The sequence below is a fragment of the Anas platyrhynchos genome, chromosome 3, assembly GCF_047663525.1.
Source record: "Anas platyrhynchos isolate ZD024472 breed Pekin duck chromosome 3, IASCAAS_PekinDuck_T2T, whole genome shotgun sequence".
Lineage (NCBI taxonomy): Eukaryota > Metazoa > Chordata > Aves > Anseriformes > Anatidae > Anas > Anas platyrhynchos.
Window position 1 is genome coordinate 26451693 of NC_092589.1, and position 16521 is coordinate 26468213.

A 16521-nucleotide genomic window follows, 5' to 3' on the forward strand; every position below is an offset into this window, starting at 1 on the left:
TGTAGATAATACTTTCTTCTATGTGAGGTTGTGTTTTAATGCAAAGATGCTGCTTACAGGTTTGATTTTAACTTTCCTGCATGAAATTGCTTAATTTTTAATGTTGTGTGATAATTCTTTACTGCCCACAATACCAGTTTCATTCACTGTTTTCACGTCCTGTTCTTCCTGATGGTCCAATAAAGCAATTTTTGTTTCAGAAGTGAAGGTGGGAAGCATACTAATTTGCAGCTGGTTGTTTCTTTTTATTCCCAGCTGGTTGGAAGAACAACTGTGGCTCATTTCAGTGCAAGAAATGATAACATAGCAAAACCAGATAGGTATTCTTCACTAATTAGATGTGATGAAAGCACTGCAGTAAGTGCCACTGCAACACATTTAAAGCTTGTGACACCTCCCAAGATGGATTTGGAATGGCACCAGGTGCCTGTTACCAATTTTAGAAACCTCTTCCCAGTACACAGTACCAGACTTGTTCTCTTCAAGCTGAGTACCATACTGCACAGGTGCTGGGCTCATCAGTGGCAGCTGGCACATCCCTGTAGTATGTGCATAAACAAGGTCTTTCAAGTGGTGGAGGCTGAAGTAATTGATAGAACTTTAAAACCTGTTACAGAATGATTAGCAGAGGTAGGGAAAGAGAAAACTACAGCATGAAATGAAATCATGGTTCCAGACCTTTCCCAAGAAAGAAAAAGCTCTATCTTCTGCCAGTCTCTTCAGAACGTGTTTATCTTCTCACGTTCATTGAAATGAAATGCTAAATGCACTTCTAAGCTGCTAAAATGAATTTTTCTGTAGGGGATATTGTTGCAGACTGCCATATCTATAGACAAAATCTAGAAGTATTACTGTTGTGTTAAACATATCACCTTTATGCTATAGACAAGATGAAAGTCTCATCGAGCTTTTTACTAAATGAACACATGAAACAAAAAGATCATGTGCAAACTAATGACTAAATCTAGTCAAAAATGTCACTTTCTTTCCTGGTCTCTCTGCCAAAACATTTTCCACGTTAAGGTTTTTCTTTCCAACATTGGATATTCAAGGATGCAAATCCTAGGAAGAACTGCAGAAGGGTTTGTATCTCTTTTCAATACCTTGAAATTGGCGTTGAAATCTTAAGAAGGTTTTTAATGAATTAATTTCTTTACATATTAATCTTGGTGATCTGTGGCTTCAAAAATCCATTATTGTGGGAAGGTTGCTGCACATGTGTTGCTAAACAGAATACAAAAACCCTTAACAAAAGAGAAGCACAAAACCTTGCCTTGTTTTCTAACATTTCAGAGGACCGCAAGTAGACCTTCCCTAGTAGAGCCCGTTCACATTTCTTTTTTTTAATCAAATGTTAGTTTCCCAGGCAGAGTTTGTTCTGTCAGGAAATATTCATAATAAAGTAATCTGGTGGGGGGCCCCACTTTGATACAGATTTTTGACCATCTGTTGCCTAGCAGGCAGGTAAACCAATAAAAGAATAATTGGAATTTTCCTTGCTGAAGTCTCAGAGGAGCCCTCAGGAAGTCTAACCTCGCTTTTGACCTGTTGGAGTTGGCTTTTATTCAGCAGACTTTCGTCATTTTCATCTTTTTTTTTCCCCCCATTGAAAAATGAATCCTTGGTTTCATGGAAAATAGCTGTTGATACAAGAGACGTGTTTCATTACTTATGCTAACTGCTTGCTAGAGGCAGATCTAAATATGATGCTCTGGTTTTGGATAGGTATTTCTAGAAATATGCTGTTATTGAGAGGTTGGGGGAGGAAGGGGGTGCAAAATCCCAACCCGAGATGGATCCTAGTTTGATTGCAGTTTAACCCTTATAGGATCTTAAATCCAGGATAACTCTTGAGAGGACCCGAATTCTAGTATACAGACTTCAGATTTAGAGAAAAAAAAAAAAAAAAAGTTAAAATAAAATTGTTTTTAAGGTAAAACCAAGCAAACCTAGCAATGCACACATCTTTTGACTACCATCTGTGACAGAACTGAAGCCCGAATGCTTCCTCAGAGGTTTAGCAGACTTCTGTCTGCTGAATGTGCTCACATATTTAGTCTTTGTTCCTGCATTGAGCACTGTTTGAAGCCATGCACACAGAGTGTGAAGTCTTTAATGACACTGCTCCAAAAAGCATGATTGAAGCTACCAGGACTGCGAGAACACAGGTCCAGCCCACACAAACCTCATACCAGGCCGAAGGTTTAGCTTGTCATAACAAAAAGGTCCACAATGAACAGTTTTGTAGGTACTGTGTAGCTTACTGTGGGGTAGTAGAGTTTAAAAAATCTGGTTTACTGTTCACACAGGGTAAGTGGGAAAGCTCTGTCAGCCGAATGCCTGGAGTGCCCAAGCTTGTCCTACAGACTATGTGTCCTTTCTAAAGGTGTGTTTAATAGCCCAGAAAATGGGTTATATGCCTCACCTGGAGTCCTGCCACCTTTGTCTCACACACAGCAGGTCCCTTTCTGGTGGTGAGCAACGTGTGCTTTCATGTAGGCTGTGCCAGAAAGGTCTAACAGTTCCCTTGGGCTGATAATGTACACCGCACTCCCATGTAATGTATCCAGGCGGGGTTAGGGAGATGCAGATCTGCCGTTTGTGTGGCTCTAGTACAGTGCAGCCTTTCACCAAGTAGCATCAGTACCGATCAATTCCTTAGAGCCACTGGTGTGTGAATGGGTTCAGCATTACCATTGCTGCTGTGCAGTTGTAAGGTTTTTTCACTACTTTAAATAGAAACCATAGGTAATAACTGACTAAAACAGCAGTCACTGTAAATTATCAAATGTTACCGCTTGCTAGCCTTTCAGTTTGCCCATCCAGCTCTAATCTTTGCATCAAGTCACATGGTGTGATGAAGGAGACATAGAGTGAACCTGGTGGTGGAAAGAAGTGTAGGATATTGTATTAGAATTAAAAAAGTATAAGCACTCCCTTGGGTTGGTGCTGAGTTTCGTCTAATTTCTCCTCAGTTTATGGAATGTCCTTGTATGTTCTTGAGAGCTGTGGTTCAGGTAGCCTCACAGTGTGAATGCTGTCGTCACTCATCTTGCATCGCTGTGTTTGAGTCATGAAGGCAATTCAGAAACTTTACTTTAGAGAAGTGAAGGGCTTTCATACAAAAACCTGGAGCCCATCAGAAGAGGAAACGCTTTCTGTCTAGGGAGCTATACTCTTAAGATGCTCTGTCAAGCCCCTGCAGAATATGAATGCAGGAGGTGACGCTAGAGGAGCTTCCATTAAATTTAAACTCTGAAAGAAGCTGAGGTCTTCCTGATTTCTTGGTCCCAAGTCAGTGCATCTGCAGTAGTGTTTTGGTTCAGGTCAGGCATGCAGTGCCACAAGTCCCTGGATCATTTCTGCTTGTGGTTCACGCTGTGGGCCAGTCTTGGAGCATGCAAAGTGGACTCCTCTTCGATTGAACAAAGCTGAAGGAGGTAGTCTTGGAGAGCAGCAAAGTGCACCTCACCTGTTAATGTACATCCAGTCTTCATGAACAAAGTAGAGCAAACCCGAAGGTAAACCCTCACTTACAATGATGACCTTAGGTCCATGCAACTGATTGTTCCACTGTAGCACAATAAGTGTGGGCATATAATGTAAACAAAGTGGCCCTAGAATTCTTACCCCCTCCCCCCATTTCTTTCTTCCATTGCCATACTTTATATTCCAATAGTGAAAATAATTGGTTCTACAGAAATTGGTAGATACTTGATCCCTTAAGTAATATGATCAAATCTAGCTTTTTTCATGAAATTGAGATGAATTTTTTAAAATAAGACCTCAGCTCCTGTTTCACTCAAATTATTTTCCTATTTTAAAGGGCTTGGTTTTCTGACAAATCAAACACAAAAACATTTTCTTCATCATGGCACTTTGTTTCTCTGACTACCTCTTTAGAGAGTAGAGAGCAAAATTATCACATTTTAATAGAAAATTACCATCTGTAAATAAAAATTTTAAATCTCCCTGCCTGCATTGGCTTCAGCTTTTCTCTCAGACATTGAAATGATAACAGGGTACTTGTACTGCTTTGTTTTGTCACTTGAATTTAATTGAAAAATGCCTTTAACACACGTTCTTATGTCAGTGTTTGTGGATTATGAGAGTAGCTAACTCACAGGTGGTGCATAGTGACACTATTTTCATCAGTTTCCAAGAATATACATTTTTTTCCTAGTTTGAAAATATATTTATAAATTTCCAGCTCCAAGTGAGAAAAAAAAAAAAAGATTAATAATAATTCATATGAAAGTATGCCAGAATGTGGAGACAGAAAAATTAAAGGTTATTTGTGCTTTATTGTCAGTTGTTCTTAATGTTCAAAGTGGCAATAGTTCCTCTTGTACATAATTGATACATGAGGAAAAAAAAAAAAAAGGAATTGCGAAGACATGCCCAGGTCACAACTTTCACTTTTCCCATCATCTTCCTATATATAGAGGTGTACAGCAACCTTGATATCATACAGGGTACAGAAATTTCTCCTAGAACAGACTTAGCCTGCTTTGGCAGCTAGGGAGGAACCAAGAGAACAACCATTTTAACACATTTCCTAGCTCAAAAGAAGAAGAATATTCCTTAGACATGCCTTGGACAAGAAATGGATTACTGATTAGCATGAATAATGTGAGCATTCCACTGACAGAATTTTGGAATTCCAAAATGTGCTTTGGAATTTGGGGGTTTCCAGAGTTGTGAGGCTGCAGAAGCTGAGAGCGTATCCCTCTAGAAACTTGTAAGTGGACTTATAATAGTGTGTGCACACACAAAAAGACACGAGTTATCATTATCAGCAGATGGCACTGCATTTTTTCTAGAGTTAAAAATAAATAAGTAGATGCACAATGTATGTATCAATTTGCTGTCCGTTGGTATATTCAAGTGGAAAGCCCTAATGCACTCTCAACTTTCCTTGCATAATTAATGGCCACAGATGAGCCAGCAGGGTGCCCTCAGAGCAAAGAAGGCTGACGGTGCCTTGGGCTGCATTAGGAGGAGCATTGCCAGCGGGCCAAGGGAAATGATCCTTCCCCTCTGCTCAGCACGGGGGAGTGCTGGCTCCACATCTGGGCTCCCCAGTGCAGGAGGGACATGGGGCTGCAAAGATGATGGAGGAACAGGAGCACCTCTCCCACAAGGGAAGGCTGAGAGGGCTGGGACTGCTCAGCCTGGAGAACAGCAGGCTCAGGGAGGTTGCAACAATGTGTGTGAACACCTAGAGGGAGGCTGCAAAGAAGAAGGAGCCAGGCTCCTTTCAGTGGCACCCAGTGCCAGGACAAGAGGCAGTAGGCACAAACGAGCACAGGGAGGCCCTCTGAACACCAGGCCTCACTTCTGTGCTGTGGGTAACAGAGCCCTGGCACAGGCTGCGCAGAGAGGCTGTGTGAGAGGCTCCTCCTGGGAGATCTCCAAAAGCCTCCTGGACATGGGGCTGGGCAGCCTGCTCTGGGTGGCCCTGCTGGAGCAGGAGTTGGGCCAGGTGGGCTCCAGAGGGCCCTGCCAGCCTCAGCCCTTCTCGTTCCCAGTCACAAATTCAGCCTCACATTTTTTCATTAAAAAAAAAAAAAAAAAAGTCATTACTCCTTTTGCTCTTGGCATAAGAAACTTTTTTGTTGGTTTGGTTTTTTTTGTTTGTTTGTTTTTAGTCAACAATTGTCATTCTTTCTGATAGTGGATAGCTTAAGTCTGAATATGTTGCCATAACCTCATAACCTCTGTCACACTGGGTATTTAGGGTGATGCATGTCATGTTGGTCAGGATGGGAATTAAACCTGAGTGATTTGCTGGGTCTGATGCAAATTGGTTTAAATAATTCCAAATATAAAAAACCGTAAAGTGAACTGCTCCCCTTAAATAGTATGGGGAGTATCTCTTGCTCTCCTTCAAACATTTTCCATGGCTTTATTCATCAGCCTCCCCTTTTCCCAGCATCTGTGGATAGAGTTTCTAGCCCCGTTTCTTTCTTTGGATGGGTAAAAATATTGTTTCCTGTGTAGGAACAGATGTGATAGATGACATGATTTGCAAGCTATAAATGTTCTGATGTACAGCTGTTCTGGTAGAAGTTGGTTTTGAAGCTACCTTTGAATATAGATGCCTGTATTTACATGCTATTGGGTTGATATTTTGGGTTCAGATGTTCCTGACAGCTGTCCAAGTTACTCGTACAATCAATCTAGTTATAAAACTGACAGTGTTCAAAGCCATTCTACCTTTCTTGGTGCAGCAGATGACATTAGTGAGGTTATTATATGAAGCAGTTCTTTGAGCTAACTCCAAACTCAGCTGGCAGGACACTGGTTGTGAGGAATTAGCAGTCGTGGGCACTGATGACTGATGGCAGCAAAAAAGTAGTCTCATAAGGAACTGAAATTGTGTACACACAGTAAGTACATGCAGATCACTATGTTGGGATCTCTTTTTGTTTTGGAAGAAGTCCCTTGACACGTCCCTGTAATAAATATCACACCGAAATCGTAACTAGAAATTGGCAAAACAGGATTTGGTCTTTTGAGAAGAGATAAGGTGAGAAGTCATTGTAAAGAAGAAGTAACCCTTGAGGTTAATTTAATTGTTTAAATACTCTTTTGCCACTTTTATTCTAGCAAGGTTTGAGGGCTACATCATTGGAGGGAGCTGGAGCAGCACTGAATCAGATCACTTTGGCTGGAGGTTTAAATCACCCCTCCTGGTGCTGTGTGAGGATGGATGTAATGACTGCTTTCCTTCATGGCAAAACTGGTTTAAGAGGTTTCTGCCACACCCTTCATCACCTCCCTAATTATGCCGATGCAGCTGTTTGAGGACAGCATTGTACGCTTTAATTAGTGAAATGAACTAGGTTTCAAACAAATTTCCTTCTCACTTTCCCTCATTTTTTCCATGCAGATTGTTTAATTAACACAGTTTACAGCGCATCTTCCTCCTCCTCCTTCCAGTGCACACAAAACCAGTTCCATTAATGACTCAACTGAGGAGGCAGCAAAATGTGATATCCAGATGGATTTCCTCTGCTTAAAAATGCCCATCACAGACTTTTTTTTTCCCCTTCTCCTTTCAGCCATGTAGGGTAGCTTGTCTCAGCCTGGCTGGAAATCAGAATTCTCAGGTTTGTTCACTGAAATGGTGTTGCTGACCTCTTTAACTTTCACTCCTGCTTTTTCACATAAAGCTCTGTTTTAAATGTCTTGTTTTAATGGCTTTGCTGTGTCTCAAACCTGACTAAAAGTCATTTCTAGCAGCACAGCACTACTGATTTGCACTGTCTTTTTTAAGCTATGGACCAATTTTCATGTCTTTTACAAGTCTTTTAAATTCTTCTTCCCACCTGTGATACAGGGAAGAGAGGCTTACCTGCAATGGTGCGCTAAAATGCTAGTTAACTACCTGCCTATCTGCCATCTCTAAAGTTGGTAACTTATGTCCTTCCCAATGCATGCCTGATAGAAGTAGAGAAGTCAAAATAACTTTCCTGAAAGACAACTTGATTCTCAGCATATGCTTTGCCATGTACAGATATACTGCGTAATGCAGCATGTCTTTGGAATTGCTTTCATTCTGTATAGTAGGTGACTTTTGCCTGCTAATTTATGGCCCAGTCAACTGCTTGACTTTACATAAAATTCCTAATCAGCTACTTTAATCGTGTTGTTGATATGAATTCCATAGGGGAAGTTTCTTATCACTGGTTACTGCTATGATCCTCCTTGCAGTAGAAAAAGTACTTGAAACTTCTACGTGATCTCTCTGCCACATGGGTCTACCATCAGCTGACATTTCCCTTTTATTTCAGAGGGTTATAGGCCAGTTACAAAGAAGGATGTATTTCACTGTTTAACACATGGAAAATGTCAAAGGTTTATAAAAACAACTGTGCAGAAATTACGTAAATGTAATCTCTGGCCTCCATCATCATCATATTCCAGTGAGTCATGTTATGCTTGGGATGAATGAAAAAGGCTTTTACATGACTTTAATATGTAGCACACAATTGCCTTCATCTGTTGGGGCGTTCGGAGATTGTGAGCAGACTTGAAAGGGATGATTTCTCTTCAGGGATACTGACTCAAAGCAGCAAAGGGATGAGTGTGTGTGTAGTGTTGTGCCACCACGTTTGGGTTGGGTGTTATGACTCTGCCACCTGGACATGCCAAGGATGGCCCGCTCCCTACCCTGAAGAGCTTGGTGCTGCTGGCGTTGCAATGGGTCACCTTGGGCAGGGGGACCTGAAGGAGCAGTGGCTTGGCAAAACACAGGGTGGGGAAAAGAACACCACCTGGCAGAAGCAGACAGACAACACAAACTCATTAGCTGGCATTGACTGATTAAGTCATGAAGGGAGAGGCTGGCCCCGTTCTCATGAGAGTGATAATGGGCAGCCAGTGCCCGTGGGTCTAACAGGGGCAAGGGAAAGGGCCAGTCCTGCAGCCTGCTCACACACCTGGGCTTCATCACCACAGCCTGAGAGAGGCTGGCCGGGGGAAGCTTTCTGAGGGCTGCTGTTTCTTAACAGAAGGAAGTCTGATTACTTAATGAGCTCCAGGAAGGACTGAACTATGAAGAGATAAAGCAATGATGATGATACAGAACTGCTTAGCTTGGTCAAAGGCAGTAACTGAGAAAGATGAAAGTTAAAACACAGTGCCAACAAGCACCAAGCTAACACAGGGTAGAAGGGTTTTATGGAATGGTTGTACATGATGCTGGGTTTGACATAGTCTGCTAGGAGTTGGATGGTCTTGTGAGCTACCTAGGGGCTCTGCAAAACAAGCAAAGTGTTGTGGTATATCAAGATGGAGGGAGAAAATATTTCTTACCTGGAATAGAATGATCTGAGCATCTCTTTGCGACAGAAACAATTAGATATAGAGAAGAATGAAGAGGAAAATAACTAATAGAAGAACTCACACAAGAGGGATATAAACCAATGAAAAGTGTAGAAAAGTCATGACCAAGCCTTTTTAGAAAGATATAAGAACAAAAGACTAACTTGAAAGACAGCAAACGACAAAGTAAATAGTTTATTGAACGTATAATTGACCTGTATAATTCCCTGCACCAAGATCAATATAAAGAGATTTAAGAATTGTAAATAACTTTTAAAACTAAGCACCTTTGTGGATTGCGGGGACATCCAAAATTACATCAGAACAGATACATATATTTTGTATATTTATGTAAACTTCTACCAGTTTAAGTCCTCCGAGTCATAAGAGGGTAAACGACTTTTAAGGAAAAAAAAATCCTCTTACATTAGCAGAACCGAAGCCCGACTATGCATGTCCTGTAAGGTTTTGCTCTTTGTCTGATCAAACACCAGATCAAACACCAGTCTGTGTCAAGAGGCTGAACTAGATGAACTGTTGATCTTATTAAATGTGGTAAATCCTGCTGGTCTTGTATGAGCTTCTTTGTGAGCTTCTTGAAGGACAACAGAAAGGATTGTGCATGAATAATATGTTTTTATCCCTGGTGTCATTTTGCTTCCGCACTTGAGCAGTTTATCTGAAGGTTTGGTTTTTCAAAGGTTAGCGCATTTAAACAGGTGCTTGTGGTCTGATGTTCAGATTATACATATGAAGATATGGCACACTGTAAATCTTGTCTCTCTTATAATCAGTAATTATGAAATGCCGCGGAGATGCTACGTGGGCAATTTAATTCTAGTCACCCATAGCAAGTCTATCCAACTCCTCTCTGATAGATTAAAGAGACGTATTCATCTTAATAAGCAGAATATAAATAGTGAGCATGCTTTCTGTGAGCATCCTGTTCTCATAACAAAAATGATGTCTCAGGATTGCAATTGTAATGCTTCTGAGCATGGTAGTTTCTGCTGAAAAAGGCACACTGCCATACATTGTGTTATCTATTGTTAATGCAGAACCAGCGTACGCTAGGCACTTTATGGAGGGATCACAGAAAGCCATTTCCCTGAACAGGCTGCAGTGCAAGGAAGCAACAAATGGATGCAGGAGCAGAGATGGGAGGCAATCAAGTGCAAATGGCTGAAGGCACACATAGAGTGTTGTCTCCTTCCGTGGATCTGTAATTTCTTGTGTTTTAATACATGGCTGTAGGCTTTTTGTTTGTTTTTTAATGACTTTTGTACAGTGATGGCTAAAGCATATGGGAATCTCTAGAATAATTCATGCAAGCAGTTTCATACTGGGAAAAAATATGGGCAATGTTCCTCCCTGCCTGCCACAGCCTCATAAATTGTGACTGTTCTAGCTCAAGCTTTTCAGTGTAGTTATTCCCAACCAGTGACTCTGGATCCTGAGGAGCAAGCACATGTTGATCCCTCCTCTGTTGCTGCTGGAAGATGTCATATTCTTACTGTGGCTGGCTGAGGGGAGTGTATAGACTCTCCTTGGTCTGAAGCTGAAGCTTGCATTCAGCATTGCTATGCTTCCTGTTAACAGCTGAGGGATGCACAATCCCCTTTCTAACCTTTATGTGGTATGGCAGAACAGACCTTAGAAGGTAGTATCTGCTTTAGGCATCTCAGCTAATTCTGTGAACTCAGAAAATTTTGGTAGGGGTTAGCCAAGAGGCTGGTCTGAGCACCCAACTTAACCAAACCTCGTTGCAAACTTTCCTGTAGTGAGGTCTTTGATTTTACACTTTCCTCTGAATCTGGGTGTATCCTGTGTAGCACCTGGAGAGATTATTTGCCTGTCCTTCAGGAATTATGAGAGAAGTGATAGAGAGGTAACAGCACCAGAAGCAGTCCTCACTGAGAAATGAGCTGATCACTGCTTGGGTCAACACAGAGGCTGGGATTAAATTGCCATCAACCTGCCCTGTGCCTAAAGAACTGACAAACGCATCAGGGATTTTTTATTTTTTCTACACATGATACAGATATTTGGGTTCAAATTAGTAAAAACTTGGATGAATTGTACGGTTCAAGCATACATTAATTATAGGAACCTGGAGCTCATAAGGGCTTTTGTAGATCTGCAAGCTCAATTTCTGCTTGTCATGTGTAGCTTCATGGTATAACACCATCTGTAAAGTTACCAAGCTTCATCATAATCTGGTTATGATGAATAACCAGGGCTCCATCCTAAACATAGCTGTGTTCCTTCCCTGGTATTGCATGTGTGTGGCTGTTGCAAAACTCTTCTCTGAAGGTTAGAAACCTTATTTCTAATTCCTAGATTAAATTTAGTTATGGCTACATCAAAACTGTTTGTGTGGTAACATGATTCTTCATCTGAAACATTTTTTTTCCCGTGGTAGCACTTGTCTGCTGCTGCATTAACAGGGAGATAGTATATCAGTTTTCAGCCTCCATTCAGCTGTGTCAAGGAAGCCAACCGCTTCTATCTTTCACTCGTGGAAAAGTTTCTATTCCTCTGGTTGTTTCAGTAACCTTTCCCTGTTCTTCTGTCCGTGTGAATTCATTCTTAAGCATGGATGTAGAGAATGAGGTAGATTAGACCAAATGAGGTCTGCCCTATGTCTTAATCAAGTAACACATCAAGTAACAACACTAGTGCTGTTTTACTGGAGCCCCTGTGATGTGATAAAGCATTGCAGTTGCTGTTTTCATGTTTGTATAACGTGAGTCAGTTTGATATGCTATGATCAACTCAAACACACCTTTCTTTTCCTTGAAACTTGGAGTTGGTTACTTTCATTAAAAAAAATAAATAAATAAATAAATAAATAAAAGCTGTAAGAACCACAGGGCAGCTGGGCCATAAAATATCACTTGAAAATGAGTGGGATAAAATGTTAAGTGATGCACACAGCAGACACCATCATAGTTTCACATATGGAGTGATGAGATCTGCACAGATGAATACCTGGATACCTCTGAGGGGCAAGGCCCTGCCGTTCTGATAGACAGGGCCAAGAAGATGTCATCTCAGTTCTCAGTCGTGGTCAGAAGCACCAGCCAGATGTCCGGTATTACTAGGGGCAGAGTAAATCAGGAAGTGGGAAGTGTTGGAAGTATTCTTGGCCAGTTTCTAAATCTGGTTCAGCAGCATCTGACATGCTCTGTGTGGTTCAGTTCTCTCATCTCAAAACACACACAGCAAACAGAAGGTGAACAAGAAAAAAGCCATTATGATCTTCTGGGGTTCAGAAGACTGAACTTAGATGAATTTTTGGTAGTCATTAGAATTCAAATACAACTGAAGACTTGTGTCATAGATTTCTTCTGGTATGATTTTGTGTGTTGGAATGATACAATATCTTGCCCATCTTTCATTGTCTGGAAGCATCTCTGTGTATTAAAAAAAATATATATTACTTTTTCTTACTCTGCTGGAAAACTTAAAAGAGCAATACTTCTACTATTACATTCACTAATCTAGAGGAGAAATACTGGGTGTTCATATAAGAGGGGTAGCTCTCTATAGCTACCTGAAAGGAAGGTGTGGGGAGCTGGGACTCGGCCTTTTCTCACAGATAACTAGTGATAGGAGTAGAGGGAATGGCCTCAAGTTGCACCAGGGGAGGTTCAGGTTGGCAATGAGGAGACATTTTTCCTCAGAAAGAGCAGTTGGGTATTGGGACAGGTTGCCCAGGGAGGTGGTGGAGTCACTGTTCCTGGGGGTTTTCAAGTAAAGATTGGACATGGTGCTTAGGGACATGGTTTAGTGGGTGATATTGGTAGAAGGGTGATGGTTGGACCAGATAATCTTGAAGGTCTTTTCCAACCTTAATGATTCCATGAACAGTTGGTTTAATGGGGCAGAAGGTAGGAGGCCCCCAGTTACTAGGGGGGAATACTGCAGAATTACTAGGGCCTGTCTGCACTTGCTTGGAATATCAGGATAAAGAGCTGTAACTACAAACAAAATTTCAAGAGATTTCTCCTTCCATGCTGCAATAAAAACAAATTTTTCTTGGCTGGCAAACAGAAGAAAGCATTCCTGGTTTATGCTGGCTTTACTGTTCTTTTCTGCACCCATGATTCACACTTAAAACCAGGCTGTCTGGCAGGGTGTGCTTTGGCAGCATAGCTGCTTGAACTGTATACGAGTGTAATTGCACACGTTTGTGGAATTGAGGTTGCTGGCCGTGATCAGCTTGTAAAACAGTGGATGCATTCCTGCAGCTGAAACAGATCACTATTGATATTTCTGGTACGCAAATGACTAGGCAAAAATCCAACCACAATGGTTGGATCCTGGAGTTTGGCTGTGAAAATGTTGTTCTGCTTTTAGGTGTTTGATGGGTTATCATCTAAACACCTCTTGGGAATATGGAAGTGTGCCATGTGGAATGCTGATTTAAATGCTTTTAAGTGCAATTTAAATGCTTTTCACAGGAGGTCTCTGAGTGTTTTACTACAAAGTAAACATAGGAATGCTTTCCTGAAGTGTAGATTATACCACTTGATAAGGTGGGTAAAAGAAAAAGTTGCATCAATTTGTAAAACTTAAACAAAAAGGTCAGGAGGAAAACCCAGATTAAAACTCAGATTTCCTGCCACAGGTTCCCTGCTCCCAAGTAGGCATTACTTTCTTCTCCAAAATAAGCATTAATACAATTTTGTTCACAGTTTTGAAATCCAAAAATATTTTTGGAATTTTACTTCTTTATTGCCAGCACTTAGGCTCTATTTGCTTGCTTAAAGCAGACCTTCTTTGAATAGCATTTGTCAAGAACAGCAGAATTCAGACTTAGCACTAGCAAAGCAGTTCTTTACCTTGTGCAATATAGTTGATATCAAATAGGTACATGAGGGTCCCAGATTTGGCTCAGTCTGTCTTCCCTCTGCTTTATTTCAGGTTATGGACACACAGTGCCTTTGTCTGATGGAGGAAAGGCCTTCTGCATCATCTACTCAGTCATTGGGATCCCATTTACGCTGCTTTTCCTGACAGCAGTGGTGCAGCGCATCATTGTTTATGTCACCAGGCGGCCTGTGCTCTATTTCCACATCCGCTGGGGCTTCTCCAAGCAGATCGTTGCAATCATCCACGCTGTAGTCCTTGGGTTCATCACTGTCTCCTGCTTTTTCTTTATTCCAGCAGCAATATTTTCTGTTCTGGAAGAAGACTGGAATTTTTTGGAATCTTTTTACTTTTGTTTCATTTCCCTGAGCACCATTGGCCTAGGAGACTATGTGCCAGGAGAAGGCTACAATCAAAAATTCCGAGAGCTGTATAAAATTGGAATTACATGTAAGTGTCAAAATAAACAATTAAATGAGTTGTTGTTTGGTTTTCTTTTGTTTAGTTGTGGTGTTTTTTTTTTTTCCTTAATAATTTGAAAACAGGCTTTACATATCCATTCCAGGGATGGTGATTGCTTTGAGGCATCAGCTAGCAAATTGGGCACTGTAGGTAATCATGTAAAGAGGAAAGTTTTAAATAAGGTCAGCTTCTTAGTAAAGAAAGGAAAAGCTGAAAACAGAATTCCATTGTGCTGATCCATAGCTACTTCTTTCCTACTAATAATAGCAATAACTGCTCACATTACTGTTACAGAGATGGTCAGGAGCATATCAGGTTAAGGTTTCACAGCACATCACAGAGTCAGGAGTTGGTTCATGTAACCTAAGGTCAACTCGTAAGGTGAGATGACAGACAGAGGTGAATCAAGGAGCAGTGAAAAATGGGCAGAAGAGCAAAGTTTCTTACTCTGGTCGTAACAGAAGGTAGCCGAACCTGGTGTTGGGACATACCAGCTGTCAAAGAGAGACAAATAGACTGAGGTGATAACAAAGCAAGACCGTGAATGTTAAATTTATGTAGTTTAATTATGTTTGACACAGAAGAGAGGCACAGAGATCAGTGGTTTGATCAAAGAGTACAGCTGAGAAAATTATCTGTGTGTTAACATTCTGAATGAATATATTTTCTGATACGGCATCAGTCTGCGCAGTCCTGGATCAGCAGAAGCACTCATTAAAAGATCTAGACAGACAAAACAAACCTTTCATGTCAGGTATGTCTCTGTCTGTGCTCCTGTATGTGACCCAGCAATCATAATATAGGTAAAGGGTCCATTAACTTGTTTTTATGTTTTACCTAAAGAAAAACTGTGCCTTCAATTTGCATTTCTTGAAGCAAGGCCTTGAACTAGCCAAAAGAGCACTTTATTTTTTTCTCCTCAGTCCCCTCCAGGCTCATGGTCATTGCAGGTTTCTTCCTCTCCCCGTCCTGTCTATCTTACCAGCAGATTTTAATGATTACCCTGCTGATCTGCAGAGTTGATTTGGGGGTGATAAATGATGAAGTGGGGAGTGGAAGTCATACATAATAAAGGCCTTGTAGACATTCTGAAAGCTTAAAACCATAAAAAAATATGTTGGATCAAATCCTCTCCTTCCCTCCCCATTCGCCCTAACTGAAAAGTCAAACATTCCTTTTCTGGACAGAGATAAATTTTCAAATTCAAGCTTCAAAATGCTTAAGAATTATATTGAAGGAAATTCTAAATGGAAGAAGTAGGCATAGTTATGTATTTTAAAACTTTTGAAGTTAAATAATCTGCAGTCATAACTTTTGAATTATTGTTCACATGAAAGAAGAAAGAATTTGTAGAACCAAACAGGATGTATAAAATGTTTTCTCTTTCTGAACCTAAGTTTTCTCCAATAACAGTTCTGGAGTTCAGATCTGAAAATGCTGGATGATTGCTACAGGCTTTTCAAGGGAAACACAGGTCTCCCTAAATCAAGCATTGATTAGCTGGACTGTGTTTCAGAGCAAATTAAAATTTCTCAGTGCAAATTTAGAGATGCTTTTTAATTGGCATAGCTTTGCTATTTTCTCCCTGCTTTAATGCTTAGCTCCCATTTAATTTCATGAGATAAAGCTTAAAAACAATTCATAAATTTTTAGCTGTACTGTTGATTTAGATCAGTACCTGGCATCATGGTATTGATTTAACACTGCTCCTGGAAGAGAGAGAGGGAGGAGTGTTATTTTCACTGAATAACGTGCAACTGCTTGTAAAATATTTCTGCCTTTTTGGTAACAAAGCACTGTCCATGTGTAAATTATAATAATTAATCTGTGTTCATCTTTCAGCACATTTAATGTTTAGCCTTTGGATTAACGTGATGTATTAATAGTTATACACTTAGCTTCTGCTTGATTTAGTCATTGAAATGATAAAATAATTAAGTAGTCACATTCCTTGTTAGATTGTAAAGATCATTAGCCAGGATCTAATGAAAAACTGAGATTAAGAGATGCTCATTTTAACACCTTCCCTCAAATTCTGGATACATATGTTTGGAGTGGAAAACAAAAGATCTGCTAACCATACAAAACCTCATTTCCAAAAGTCTCACATTATGGGAGCTAACTAATACCTTTAAAAATCAGAGTCATTATACTACCAAAGTCATGAGTAACATTTAAATAACACTGTCAAGCTGGGATAGTTTCTATGTGTTAGTAAAATGCTGTAAATGATCTTCAAGGTTTCATCAGATACAGCAATTTTGTCAGGTTTTTAAAATATCAGCAGCAATTTTACAGTAAAATTTAATTTTGTTTTTATTGGTTTTGCACGCATTTCTAGTTGCTTTGTTT

At 40.4% G+C, this 16521-nt stretch overlaps 1 protein-coding gene across 1 annotated transcript in view; it reads left to right on the top strand.

Moving 5' to 3' along the window:
* KCNK1 (potassium two pore domain channel subfamily K member 1) overlaps positions 1–16521 on the top strand; it is a 33388-nt gene that overhangs the window by 13824 nt on the left and 3043 nt on the right. The window contains exon 2 of the mRNA XM_027452991.3: positions 13762–14157. Within this exon, the coding sequence (XP_027308792.1) occupies positions 13762–14157 (396 nt within the window). The remainder of the gene's footprint in view (positions 1–13761; positions 14158–16521) is intronic.